This window comes from Chamaea fasciata, unplaced genomic scaffold, assembly GCF_029207755.1.
Source record: "Chamaea fasciata isolate MVZ Bird 193981 ecotype frontalis unplaced genomic scaffold, bChaFas1.0.hap1 SCAF_6, whole genome shotgun sequence".
Classification (NCBI taxonomy): domain Eukaryota; kingdom Metazoa; phylum Chordata; class Aves; order Passeriformes; family Sylviidae; genus Chamaea; species Chamaea fasciata.
Genome location: NW_027094091.1, coordinates 25357510 through 25372105, shown reverse-complemented (window position 1 = coordinate 25372105; position 14596 = coordinate 25357510). Strand labels below are relative to the sequence as shown.

The following is a 14596-nucleotide window of genomic DNA, read 5'->3' as shown; positions in this document are numbered from 1 at the left end:
AGTTTTGTCCAAATGCTATCACCTCAGGCCACAACAGTAAGGAAGTTTGGGCTTCAGCACAAAAACAGCCTGGGCAAGATCTCATTAACACTTGGATATAATATATTGTAAGTAAAGCACAGGAAGGAAGAAAATTTTTGGCTCATTACAGTATGTTTTGCAAAATTAAACTCATCCTCATTAAAAACATGTCCATAGTATTACTTCCTGAGAGTTTTCTGGCTTGTTTATTAAAGAGGGGATCGTTGTGGTTTGCCTGAATTTAGCTGAGGGAAAAATCGTGACGTCTATGAAAGCTGTTACAACCTAGAAGCAGCATCCTTGTGTTCCTCAAAATTCAGTGCTACAGGCTTCCTTCAGGGCTCACTGAAGCAACAGAGCTTGTCTATGCTTTTTCTTTATGGTGAAGTTTCTGTATGTAAAGAGGAACTTTATTATAAACATTTCTTCTATACCACCTTCTAAAGCAAAAAATTATACAGTTGAAATGATAAATATCTAACTTCCTTGTACCTCTTGTATTTCTTCTGCAAGAAATACAAAGAAGAAATGTGTCCTGTATATTCATTTGCATTTTCTGGATTTTTTTGCTGTTTTCAATTGAAGATGGAACAGATCACACATTGCTGTAATCTCCTTAAAATACAATTTTTTTCTAGCCAATCTTAAATACTTTTGCACATGTGGTTTCACTGTAGTTATCTCTATCGTCACGTAAATGAATATTTTCACAGTAAAAGTAATATTTGAAAAGATATCTTGATCATTTTACCTGGACTCTATTTGTTTCCAGTCTGCTTTTCTTGCCTGTAGCATGTCCTGCCCTGCCTGCTGTCTTTTTTTGACGTTGAGGTCCTTTCCCAAAGAATATGTAGTTTACAAAGGCATATTCCAGCAAGGCCAGGAACACAAACACAAAGCATCCCATCAGGTAAATATCAATTGCCTTGACATAGGGAATCTTTGGCAAGGTCTCCCTGAGATGGGTGCTGATGGTGGTCATGGTCAGCACAGTCGTGATTCCTGCCCAAGGAAGAAATAGACATCGACTAATTAGACAAGGAAGGAGATTTGAGCACAAAAGACATAATGGCAGCATTGCACTTCTCATGCAGATAGGTTAATTATGGGATCAGCTCCTTACCAGCCAAAGGAATGCATTTTGCAGAACTGGAAAGGAACATATCCTTGCAAGTCTGCTGATAGCACCTTCCTTGGCTTTCCACGCAGTGGAGGGTGGATGAAATAATCTGCAATAGCCCAGGCTATGTTGGAACCTCTTGCCTTAATTTTTGCAATAACTATGCAAGGGAATGTGATGTTAGCTGACCTGGAGAGCAAAGAGTTGATTGCTGTTCTTTCTATGTGAGAAAATGCTTATTACTTCATTTACAGCAGTAGCTCTGCTTAACCCATAGGTGACTTGCATTGCTATAGGGATATGCAAAAAGCATCTAGCTTTTGATTTAAAATGGAGGATTGAAAGGAGAAAGGGAAGCCTTTTGATAAAGTGAGGGTCTTCGATGAAGAGAAAGTGATATACACACTTGTACCAAAACAACTTTTCCTGTGAACTAGGCGCTTGCAAGTAAAGCATTTCCATCTCATTGTGTTATCCACCACTGAATGATTTTTTTTCTCTTATGTGTTTTTTCTTTTAGTTGACTGAAATTACTTTCTAGTCTGCTTTAATCACAGGTCATTAATGTATGTTGATAATAGCTCTAGGCACAGGTGTAACAAGTTTAATTTGCAGGGGGACGGGACAAAATGGCTTTTTGGCAATAGAGTTGAAAAACATATATGCCTTAAGGCACAGATGGCACAGGAGATCTTCACTCTTACGGAAAGTTGTAGGAAGGAACATGGTATGGGAAAGAACCAACTCTATAGGTAAAACAGACTTATTTGGTGTAAACTGGTATGTCTCCACTGATGTCAGTAGATTCTTGTGTATTCATTCCAGTCACAGATCTGGCCTGAGAGAACACATTTTAACATCAGCAGGGATTGATCATGCAGCACCGTGTAGATATCCTTAGATACCTGAATTAGACTTTTACGCTCCAGTTTGGAAGCAAGATACTTTTGGCCAGATCCAAAGACCATTATGCCAACTGGAAGTCAGTCAGAATCCCAGCCTAAGTGCAGAGCAAGAGCTTCAGATGTTGGCAAGGTCACACCTGCCGGGCTCCCTGACAACCAAGGCCCTGTGCCACTTGTGCAAGATCACAATTAATGATGCTACAACCAGCAGTATGGATTTAGTGCCATTGTTTTCACAGGCAGCAGGTGTCCATGTGGTTCAGTCATTCTGAGAAGTTACCTAGAGCAACTCTGGCTGCAGAGGCATCGTAATTGATCCAAAAAGACACCCATGACAGAATTGTGATCAGCGTGGACGGCATATAAGTCTGCAAAATGAAGTATCCAATATTTCTTTTAAGCCGGAAGCTAAGTGATAATCGAGGATACGCTCCTGAAAGAAAGAAGTCATATAATGACTAATGGTTATGGGAGGCACTGATATTTCTGGCTTGGAGGAAGAGGGGACAACTTTTTTTAACTTGTCAGTGCTTACCTGTTGTAAATTCCACTCTCTTTGATACCATCTTGTAATCCACAATAGAAAATTGAGGGAGCTCGATGTTATTAACTCCTGTTACTGCTGACTCTCCTCCATTCCAGTAGAATTCAATATCATCAGTAGTGTATCCGTCTGAAACAAAGGCACAATTTGTTATTGACTTTTCCTTTTGTTTTATTACTTTGCTTAAATAGTTGCAGTTCAAGTGGAAGGAGCTGCTGTTAATCAGGAATTCAGCCTTCTGTTGTGTGACATTCCTGTTACACAGAAGCCTTTCTCTATGCCCCGAGGAAGCTTCTAGATGTAGAATAGGAAAAGACAGAAAACAAGGACAGAATTCATGATTAAAGTTTGTTTTTTAGCTAGCTCTAATACAACTGCTTTTCAGTCAGGCTTGAGTTGTTCAATTTGCCAACAGACAGATACATCGTCAGCAAAACTTTTAAACTTTTCTTTGGAGGAGCTCTGACAGCAAAACCAGGTTCAGTTCCCATATTTTAATTTGATTTCCTATGCAGGATGTGACAAAATACAGAGCTGGGAGCCAGTGGAGAGAAAGATGGTTCTAGAAGAATTAAGGTGCCTGTAGTTTCACCTGACAATGTCTGTCAGAGCTGTAGGTAACCCTTTGATATTCATGAAGCATTTTATATTTTAATTAGACCATGCCATCTTTGATCTTCTGTTATCACAGAACTATTTCTTTTTTACTCCAAAACTAGCACCTTTCTTCTGTTTCCTTTTAACAGCAATGTTGATTATTTATAATTTAATTAAAAATTAATTTGCCATTCTATCACTAGAAGTGTTAACATTATTGTTATCATTTTCAGAAATATTTTGATTGAACTCAGAAGTGACTGAGTTTCAAAAAAATCTCACAATTGACAACATTTTTGAACTAATATTTAAACTGGTTCCACTTTATTGCATTTTTCTGCTTTCCCCAGATATCTACCAGAGGAGAGAACATCTCATCTATTTTTAAATTTCTCCTTCAGGTGTTAGATTTAATCAGGTTTAAATCATATAACACAGATCAAATAAAAAACGTGTTTGAACTCGAGGCTTTAGAAAACTTCACAGTACTTTTGCCAGTTGAGCCAACTGTAGCATCAGAAGCCTTCACAGAGTTAGGAACCTATCCTTTCATATGCACAACTAACGCAGTATCAAGCTAAGGAAATTAGTCTTGAGATGTCTTTTCCTATGATGGTGCCTTCTAATAGCCTCATCCCTGGAAGGCTGACCACATGCAGAACAGATCTGTGGTTTCCCTGGTGACAGTCAGAGAAGCTCTTATGACTTGCTGCCAGGCTCCAGAGATTGCTTGGAAAATCTGGAGCTATTGAACAGCTATCTTTTGATGCAAACACACAGTGACAGGCTGAACAAGGTTAAATGTTCACATATTTTATTTCTGAACTGCTCAGTGCCATGGTGTTCAAACTATCTGAATTGCTCTGGAAACCACACTAACCTATGTAATATGGATTGCTGATGAAAGCTTAAAACTGGGTTTCCCATTATTTCTGCAATTTTATTTTTTTTCAAATGAACCATCCCAGGGCTGTGATAGAGAGCTCTGCGTGGCTGGTTTTCATTCCTTTTTACTGCAAAAGGTCAAGGTAGCTGCTTGGTAGTGAGATTTCAGTAGCTGTTTTAAAGGCTTTGCACACAAACCCCAGGGCTAACATGATCTACATGTAGGGTGTGATACAGAATGATTGAAAGTGAATGAAGACTGCTAAGACTGTTTAAAAGATCAAGACTGAGATTGGCAGAGAAATGTTAACTTCATTTTCTTGCAAATCTGTTTTATAAAAACCTTCACTTGAAGGACTTATCTTGTCAGAAAAGGTGGTGCAAAACAGATGGCATTGGAACTGTCATCGCATACTGAAAGGGTATTGGTTATGTGCAGACTTTGTACCGCAGAGATACCCTCTCTACATGAGGTAATACCCATCCTATGTCTTTAGAGGACAGAATAAAAAAAAAAAAAAGGCGTATTACTACTTAGATGTTGAGTGAGTACTTGCTGCAAAGTCACAGGTGAAGGTTTAGATGTGAGAATCCTGAACTCTGTCTCAGGATTTGGAAGAAAACCATGAAAATGATTCTTCTGTTCTGTTTCGTCATCACCTGTTGCCCTTTTCACATCCTGCTCTCCAATTTTGCTCTGATTGTGCCACTTCCTTGGGCAGTACAGGCTGGGACCCAGAGCAGAGAGAGGAACTATCTCCAGTCCTCAGGAGCTCCTGACTTTCCTTGCAACCTTTAAAGGCAGCAGCAGCCAGCCTCTCTGCAGTTTCTCTGACATTTTGAGAAAAGAGGTAATAGTTTGACACCTTATTGTGGCTGAAATTCCCTTCCCTGAAGGTGAATTATTAGTGATTTAGATGTTAAACCCCACAATGGTGCCAAATAAACACCTGGGATATCAGAAGGCAGATTTCAAAAAGAAAACAGGCAAAACCTCCTACAAAAAGATTGCACCATGTTATTGATACACTGTGTGGTCACGGTGGATTTTTGCAAAAGGAAATTATGTGAGTTTTGTAACGTAGGCAAATCTGCTTTTCCCTAGTCGTGCTTCCTATGACTTTGGCTACTAAACAAAAAGTAGAACTAGTAGGTTATAAAGTCAACTGACCAAAAGCAAGAACCTTGCCTGTAAGGTATCAGCTGGTGACAAGCTGTCACTGCTGACAGGCCACGTTTTAATCTCCACAAACTTAAAAGAGCCTTCCAAATACAACAAAAAGCGGGTCTAATGTGAACTACTACTTTTTCTAAATATACCAATTTTTTCTTGAATTAAAGCTTCCCTAAAGCTGATGGAAATTATGAGGAAGGGATAGTGATGTTTTTCACTCAGGAGCATTCACATTTTTAGCTCCCTTTTTAGAAAAGTAGTTGAGTAAAAACATCTTCCTGTGGCTTTAGGTACAGTAAACTTCAGTACATTCATTTTTTGCTTGGCAGTCATTGTAATATCTCTGCTAACAAGGTATAAATTCCCCCTGGGCAGTCCATTCCCCGATGCGATAGGACTGTGTCTGTGTGATGCCCTTTCCTTATGTGCTTTGCATATTGTTCTAGGTGTGTGAGAGGCATTGCTGTTCATGACTGACAATGGCTCACAGATGCAGGAATTGGAGGCCCTCGTGTTTCATAGGTGTCGACATGGCTTTTTTCTAGCAAACTTAGGAGTAAGCAGTTGGCTGCAGGTTAAAGACAGGAATTGATCTCAGCTCTGAACAGTGAGCAGGTGACAGATTTCTCCTTTTCCATTTTCAAGTGGACAGTGCCTTTAAGCGAGGAGCTGTAGTGATGTAAATTAAGAAACCTTCAAATGTGGAGCAGTACTGACTACTGGCTAGCAATTATTTTGGGCAGCAAATGCCTTAGCGTTTACAAAGGAAGAAAAACTATTTCACTGATAGGAAAAGTGAGTCTTGCCATTGCAGTGGCCAGTATTAATGCTGGTTTGTTCCCCGAACTTATCAGTACTGTCCAGGTATTCCCTCGGCAGCTCTTTTCCCATGTAATCCTTTTCCCTCTGCGTATGTATCCATGTCACCAATTTAAATGCACACCTCCGCTTTTGTGCCAAGAGAGAGCAGCACTCGCAGCTGGACGGTGATGTCTGAACACCAATTTCGCAAAAGTCAGATACCGCGGGCCTGCAGTATTTCAATGGCGCTGACAAGAGCTGTCACGGGGTGGGCGCGACGCGAGCAGGAGAGCGCCGGAGTTCCCCGGCGGCCGCGGGGAGCGCCGGGCGGCGCCGGCACCGCGCCCCGGGGCCGCGCGGGGGCGCCCGAGCTCCGCCTTGGGGCCGGGGGTGGCGCGGCCGGGCGGCCCCGAGCCGGGAATGCGCGGGAGGCGTGCGGGGGATGAGCGGGGGATGCGCGGGGGATGCGCGGGGGATGCGCGGGGGATGCGCGGGGAGCCGAACGAGTTTGCTCCCAACTTCTGGAGCGAGCATGGCCTCATTGCTGGGCTGGCATCCCTAGCAGTCTAGTTCATTTATTCAAGCGGTTTTCCCAGGAATTCTGCGTCTGGTTTTGTTGACCTAAATAATGAGGGACCAAGATCCTATTTATTTATTTGTTGTATAATTAATAATGGTCCCTGAAAAAAATACTTCTTCTACTTAAGCCTTTTTTTTTTTTTTTTTGGCATGCTAGATTCTTTCCCATCTTATAAACCACTAAAAACCACATTTAACTGTCCAGCTTGAAAGCTTGAGATATAAAACTTCTGCTTCCTAGAAAATATTGTCTAGAAATGAAAATACAGCACTTAATCAACAACTTTTTTTTTTTTTTTTCTTTTTTTTTTTTTTTTTTTTTTTTTTTTTTTTTTTTTTCCCACAGCAGCTGAGAGTTTAAGTGGGAATGCTTGGTCAGAAGTACCACAGATCTAAAAAATAATGGCAAGAAATAGGTTATGTATAAATCTCCCTGTTTACAGAAAAAAACATTTTAGAAATGTTGCTGACATCGTGATATAGCCAAGTTTAACAGTGTATGGGATGTCACCAGGCTGTTCTATTTAACACTGCAACACTTCTCAAATATCTCTGGGATAAATGAGGATCTGTGTTACATTCACAGATACAAGTCATGGTTCCACTGTCATTACCAATTCAACAGGGATGTCCAAACAGAATCCCTTTTCCCTTCTGATTCTCCGGGGCAGGTAGCTCTGAGACACCCAGGAGCCAGGTCTCTTCCTTCGGATCTAAGCAGAGCTTTTCAAAAAACTACATCAAATCTGTGTGCACAAATCTGTTGGCCCTGGGTAAGGACACGAGGCTGTATGCAACCCTCTTCCATTGCTCCTGGATTGTGCCTTTCATAACAATTTAGTCTTTGTTGCTAAATGTATTATATTTTTCTTGTTACTATTCCTATGATTGTATTCAAACAGAAAGATAGTGCATTTCTTCCACACACCACCAAAGGGGTCCATACAGTGGTAAATGTATTGTATTATTTAAACTTAAACCTGACATGTGAATGGTGAACTGCACATCTGAAGATGTGTTTCAGAAATCAGTGTAACTGGTTAACATTAAGGTGATAGAATTGCTTGAAAAAGCTTCCTGCCACCTCTGTTTGAGTGCATATTTGCATCTGAAAGGTACTTCTTTTCACTGAGAAATATTCTTTGTTTTTCCTGGGGATATGAGTTAGCCTTAGCAACACTGGACCAAATCAAAACTTGGTTAGACTGCTGGAGTACTAAACATTCTCAGTTATTTAAGAAGGTTTTTCAAATAAAAATGAATTTTATGTATGGGACAATCTGTTCCATCCCAGTTGGACACATAACTTCCTATCCATTAAAAGAGGAAAATGATCCTAATCTAGTTCAAAGACTGAATTATAACCTTGCCTTAATTTGCAAGTACCTTTAATATTGGTTCAGCCTTACTTGTTATCATTTTTGGCAGTGAGACTTGACACAAACCTGAAAGTCCTGTGGGAGAGAAATTATTTGGTTTTGTTTAATATCTGTTTAATGGCTGACACAGCAGGACTTCTCTGTATCACTGTGTCTCAACAGAGGGAAATGAAGGATTCTGGATAAGTAGTCAAACTTGTATTGAAAATGCCTTACCAGTTAATTTGGCTCCTTCTACTGGATTATGCCAGTTACAGCAAAGGAACTTAAAGGCTAAAATAAATATAATGCAATGAACAATCAGAAACACACAACAGTATATTTTAGCTAGTATGGCTTTCATGTGTAACAGTACCTCCTGTAAGGCATTCTGGTATTTTTGGGTCCTATTCACTAGAAAGAATTTAATTCTCATTAGCTATTAAAAATCCAAATGAAGTAATTATTAGGAAAGGGAAGCAAACGTAAAATTCTTTGTTGGCATTTCCATATATATTCCAATTCATGTTGTGCTATTTCATGCAGTTTCCTTTCTTTGCCCAAACTAGCAATCCTAAATTGGCTAGAGTGAAGGACACACTAGATTCCAGTGAAGAAAGGACCTGTCTGAGTCACAATTCTTTAGCCTGGAGGTAAGGTGATAAAAAAAGTCTGTAAGATCCTAAGTTAGCATGGTGAGCTTGAAGAGCACATGGTTATTTACAGACCATGAGACTTTCAGACCAAGAAAGCAACAAATCATATGTCTAGTTGCTAGTATGAAAGAAATAAAGGGAAAGTCAGCATACGGATAAACTGCAGAAATCACTCATTGACATAAGTGTCCTGAGTTTATGCTTGTCCACAGAATAAAAATCTATCCAGGTTGTTAAATATGATACTATTTCCAACTGGATATAGCAAAGCCCGGAACACTTACTGGAGGTGTTATTGAGGAAATATCAGCACGTGTGTCCTAGGCTCTGTTCTAGCTTTATTGGTATCTTCTGCTGGCTACTCTCAGAGATAAGATGATGGGTGAGAAGGACATTTGATCTAAGACAGTACAACAGTTAGGGGTCTGACGTGTTCCAGTGCAGCCTGATTCACCCACCTCATTTCTTTCACCTTTACAACACTTTTCTTTCATCACTGGAGTGATGGCTTTTAGCCTGATGCTAAGAGCCTGTGACTCTACACATCTCTGTGTAATTCCTGTAAATCAAACTGTGATTAAAAACTCTTGTTCATGCCCACACATTTTGTGTAGTAATAAGCAGCCTACTCATAGTAGCTTAGAGGCCAAGATGTCATTGAAAACTCTGAAGTTCCTTGTATGCAAATGTTTAGTGAGCAGTGCCAGTGATTCAGATTTGGACTTGAATAATTTTGATGAGCAATTGTCCAAAAATTTCCACCAATAATATGTTTTTTAAAAATTTTTTTTTAGAAATCAGGCAAGCAGTATGTGTTCATGACTGGTGTCCTCTTGTGCAGCCCAGACACTTGTGCAACTGTACATGTAATATGTACAAGGTGCACAACTGCTGTCAACAGGTCAGCTTTGATACCACACATCATACATCAGTTTCTACTGACTTTTCGCAAGTTTCTCATCTTGTAAGTTAGAGTGGCTGTGAAGCATGACTTTTAAAATGGAACTTTAGTTAGTAACTTTTGTAGTTACATATGCTGAGGAACATTTTGTTTAATCGCTTCCACACTTATCACTTGTTTGCCTGGATCCTCTTCTCTCATGGGATTGAAACTACCAAGGTTCTGAAGCCATACTGTCCTGTTCTTGTCTAAAGACTAGTCAACAGTGATTAGGGCAGCAGCTATGCATGAGGAGGCTAACCCAAACAGTCTCCTTGCTTGAAATGGCCTTGCATGCCATTTCACTTGCTGGTGATACCAGACTCCTTGAGAGCTGGGAGCTGGAAAGAGAGGATTTGTTTCTTTCCATTAGCAAGTGTCAGAAATCCCAGCCATCTTCTCTTCCTTTCATTTTGAGACGCCTTTTCCCTGAATCTGTTTTGATCTTTCTGCTTCTCCCTTTCTTATTCTTCTTTTGAATGGACACTCTACTGGTTACCAGCTGTATCTCAACTGGCAGAAAGGTGAACGAAAGGGTGAACCAAAGCTTCTGACCTCTGGAGAAGTTTGCTTGCCTTCCCTGCACCCCCCCCCCCCCCCCTTTTCTTTTTTTCTTCTAACCTTTATTCGCTTCTGGATTGATGAGGAGGAAGAACATATCCATTTTCAGGAGCAGCAAAATACAGACCACACATTGTTTCTACTTTAGTCCTGGCAGCACAGGCTGGGAGTCCTAGACTCACAATGAAAGACCTCAATGTGCTGAGAGACCTGACCTCTCCTGAAAGCCTCTTGCAGTCCTGCACCTTGTTTGCTATCTCAAAGGACTTCCACACCTTCACACAAATCTAAGGTAACTTGCTTGCAGTGCTCTCAGGAGCACATTTTATGTAGAATTTGTAAGTCCAATGCAAATCTCTTTTCAACCTCACCAGTTTCTTCCTTCTTTTTTTTTTTTTTTCTCATTTGAACTGCTGTACAATAGATGACTTTCACAGTCTGAGCTACAATCCTAGAAGTTTTTTTTTCTGACTTGAGTTGCTTGACAAAGTTAAAAAGGGAACAACACTATTTATAAGCACATTATGTAAACATTAGCAACAGAGGTTCAGCTGCTTAGCATTCAATTAATTTAGTTCAGTCAATATTGCATGGTACACAGTTTTGTCTGCTCGTATTGTAAACACATCTTGCCCTTGAGCACTTCTTTCATTTGACTAATTAAGATCTGCTTCTAAGTGCTCTCATTTTGTTGCCAGGCAGACTCACCCAACTTTAGATACAGCTGTTGTACTTGGTGAAAAAAGCATTTGAAATCCAGGTCCATCTGGTGGGTGCTCCAGTGTGTCAGGCCAAAACCTGCTCTTTTTTTTCGGCAGAAGGGTCTCTGCTTTCCACAGGACTCAGACTGGAGATGGATCGGGACACTGTGTGTTTCTTACTTATGCCAGCATGTCTTATACAAGTGCTCATATTTCTGCGCAATATTGTGTTCCCAACTGAGACAGTGAAAACCCTGTCAAAATTTTAATTATTTAATGAAGGTGCATAAAGTTTTTCAGAGAGGTAAATGTGGAACCGAGTACAAGCCCACTGTACTTGGGCTTTTCATAGAAAGAGCAAGAATGAAGTTTTCATGGTGGTCTGCCCTTTCTTTTCTGATTCTCCTCCTCACTGGGGAAAGAGAGGAGTGAGTGGCTGTTCAGTGTTTAGCTGCCAGCATGGTCTCACTCACTATTCTGACTATGTATGTAACTAAATTTTCAATTCATGAGCAATTGTAGAAAGATTTAAAGTTACATTGAGCTACATTAACATTTCTATTCAGACAAAATTAAGAATAATTGAGAGAAATTTGGCAATGCACATGTATTGTACACGTACTCCACATTTTCTGTGTGCAGATTTTGTCAAAATAATTACACATTACTGAACTCACATACTGTGCTAAGAAAAATTTCTTGCCTGAAAAATACCATGTTCCCTTGGGCAAAACCAGGCTGAGTTCAGAGAGGAGTGCAGTCCTGCACCAAGGAGATAAATGCTTCATTGGACATCAAGGTCCCTGAGGTACTGCTATGATTGCCATTTTTCCTTAAGCACTAAAGAATGAGTAGGGGGTTTCTGTGGCTAAAAGCAAAGGCTAAAGTCAAGGAACAGGCTTTTTGGGTAGTTAATGTACAAGCTCTGCTTAGTATCTGCAGTTTCGTGTGGAGGGAGGCAGACATACAGCACACACTCATTAGTGGACTAATGTAAGGTGTAATGGAGGGGCAGGTGCTCCATGGAGGGAGAAGATCCAAGGTCTTATAATCAAAAGATTCTGAATGGTTTCCTGTCTGCCTAATCTTGTTGATACATATTCACACACAGTAAGTGTGTGAAATATTTGAATTACAGTTCTGTTGCTTTGACCCTAAATGTGAATACAAATAAGGCAGTCGTGGTCTGTGTGGTTTGGATTAGAAATGCTAAAAGTTTAAATAACAGGGTTTTTTTTTTTTCTCAGGAAGAACTATCCAGAGGTAATTTAGTGATCACAGAATCATACAAGCAGAGAAAGGTTTGATTTTGAAGGAAATTGAAGTTCCAATCCTCCTGTCATGGGCAGGGATACCTTTCACTAGACCAGGTTGTTCAAAGCTCCATCCAGCCTTGTCTTGAACACTTCCAGGGATGGGGCATCCACACCTTCTCTGGGCAACCTGTGACAGTGTCTCACCACCCTCACAGTAAAGGATTTGTTCCTAGCATCTAATCTAAACCTACTGTCCTTCAATTTGAAGCCATTACCCCTTGTCTTGTCATTACATGCCCTTGTAAAAAGTCCCTATCCAGCTGTTCTTTGGCACTCTTTAGATACTGGACGGTGCTCTAAGGTCCTCCTGGTCTCCTAATTTTCAGGCTGAACACCTCCAACTCTCTCAGTCTATCTTCATAGGAGAGGTGCTCTGTTCCTCTTGGTGGCCCTCTGAACTCACTCCAGCAGGTCCATGTCCTTATGCTGAGGACCCCAGGGCTGGACATAGCACTCCAGGTGGGGTCTCACAAGAGCAGACTGAGGGACAAAACCACATCCCTTGACCTGTTGGACATGCTGCTTTTGGTGCAGCCCAGGAAGTGGTTGGCTTCCTGGGCTGGGAGTGCATATTGCCAGGTCATGTTGAGCTTCCTCCCATCAACCAAAGCCCCCGAGTCCTTCTCCTAAGGACTGTTCCAAATCCATTCCTTAACCAGCCTGTAATTGTGCCCATAATTGTACACTTACTGTAATGGTGCACTTACAGAACATCAATGAATAAGAATGGAAATAGATTACTCAGAAGATTGGCCACATATTCTGAGCTAAGTCACTGAGAGTATTAGCCAAAATTGCACCTTGCCAGGAAGTTGCAGGAAGAGATAGCAGTACTGAACAGCAATCTACTAACCTTTCAGGTGCTTCAATCACACACATTACAGCTCAGATCTGTAATTAGGGTTACCGCGCTGTCTTTCCATTTCCCTGGACATCAGCACTATGGCTGTGTAGCCCTGATCCTGGGATCCAGTGCCTCATGTGAAAGGAGTAGTTTTCTAATTCAGTTTCCATCTAATGGAAAACATCCTCTTAAGAACCAGGCTTGCACTCCAATGGTAACAGACTGAGGGAGACGAATGTGCATCTCTGCACAGATGTTTCCTTCATGGCTAGGGAGATCTAAGATAGGAGTCTGGGAAACTTAGTGCTGCTTTTTCCATGGAAGCCTGATTAGTTGAGGGCTGCCAGTCACCAGAAAAATATAAATTAAATGAAAAATTGTATCTGTATGAATGATGTCTTCAAATAAACCTGAAATGCTCAACGTTTTCTTCTTGAAGATTTCCACACACTGTGGTTAACCCATAGCAACCTGTGCCTCTTTGTACAGTCTACTCTGACACTTAATGCTTGCTGCTGTAAGTTTATGAGGAAGCTGAATTAATAAATAAGGCTTTTAGAAGTGGTAGCAGAAAGCTAATGGAGGAAGCATTAAGAGTTTTATCTGAAGGGCTCAATTCTGTTCTCTGTTTTGCAGAGAAGTTTCCTGAGGGCCAGAGGGTTTGTGTGTGAATATACTGCTCACTTAATAAAACTACTTCGTAGTAATATTGTCCCAGGTCAGATAAGCCATCTTCCCACAGTGAGATTTGAGGCATTGTGTTTTGTTACTTGTATTACTGCAGTGTCAAAAAGCCATACATAGAGATCAAGACAGAGAAGGGATAGGTACTGAGTAGATAATTTCTTAAGATTTATAATATCTGTAAATACAGATGCATCGGGGGAAAACTTTCATTTTCACAAACTGAAGCAAATCTATGAGTACCTCTGAGAATCTTCCAGTTTGTTCTGGGGTTTTTGCATTTATACAGCAATTCACATCTTGGCAGAAGACAATAAAATATATAAATGATACTCATGACTGTAACATTCTAGGACAACTGTATTGTCTCAAAGCACAGTATACCAGCTCTTCCAAGATTGTTGTATTGCCAGGTGCAGAGATTATTTTTCCTTCAGCTCTGACTGCAGAAATACAGTCTCATCTAAGAGCACAGCTGCTTTTGGAGAAGCCAGCCTCTCCTCTAAACGAATACTTAATTTTTTTAAAAAAAAAACAAGCTAAGCTTTTCGTTTTGCTGTTCCCCTGGCCTGAGGGATCTCAGAGGCTGAAGACTGACACTTGATGAGGCTGTGCTGGGAAATGACTCAGCTACAGTTTTACTGTCCTTTGTGCTCACCAGGGGACACCCAGGGTCACATATTGGTACCTCTGAGATTACTGAGATGACACTAAACAAGAAGAGCAGTTGGTGAAAATAACTCTGCATTCCTCTGTGTGTAATATGAACATGCTTAAGACATACTAAGCTTTGCTAATTTCATATGTTTGTCTTCTGGAATTGTTGAATGTCAAATATTTGCTATTAAAATCTATGCATCCATATAAAGACAAGCCATCTTTTTGAAAATAAAATGGGAAAGTCATATAG

At 40.5% G+C, this 14596-nt stretch overlaps 1 protein-coding gene across 5 annotated transcripts in view; it reads right to left on the bottom strand.

The window, feature by feature from the left end:
• GABRB1 (gamma-aminobutyric acid type A receptor subunit beta1) overlaps nucleotides 1–14596 on the bottom strand; it is a 114899-nt gene that overhangs the window by 7009 nt on the left and 93294 nt on the right. For all 5 annotated transcript variants that reach the window (XR_010721422.1, XR_010721424.1, XR_010721423.1 and 2 more), the window contains exons 6-8: nucleotides 2582–2719; nucleotides 2327–2479; nucleotides 773–1023 (exon numbers count right to left, since the gene is read on the bottom strand). Coding sequence is in view for 1 of the 5 variants with exons in the window: in XM_066185696.1 (XP_066041793.1) it covers nucleotides 773–1023; nucleotides 2327–2479; nucleotides 2582–2719 (542 nt within the window). In the remaining 4 variants the exon portion in view is untranslated. The remainder of the gene's footprint in view (nucleotides 1–772; nucleotides 1024–2326; nucleotides 2480–2581; nucleotides 2720–14596) is intronic.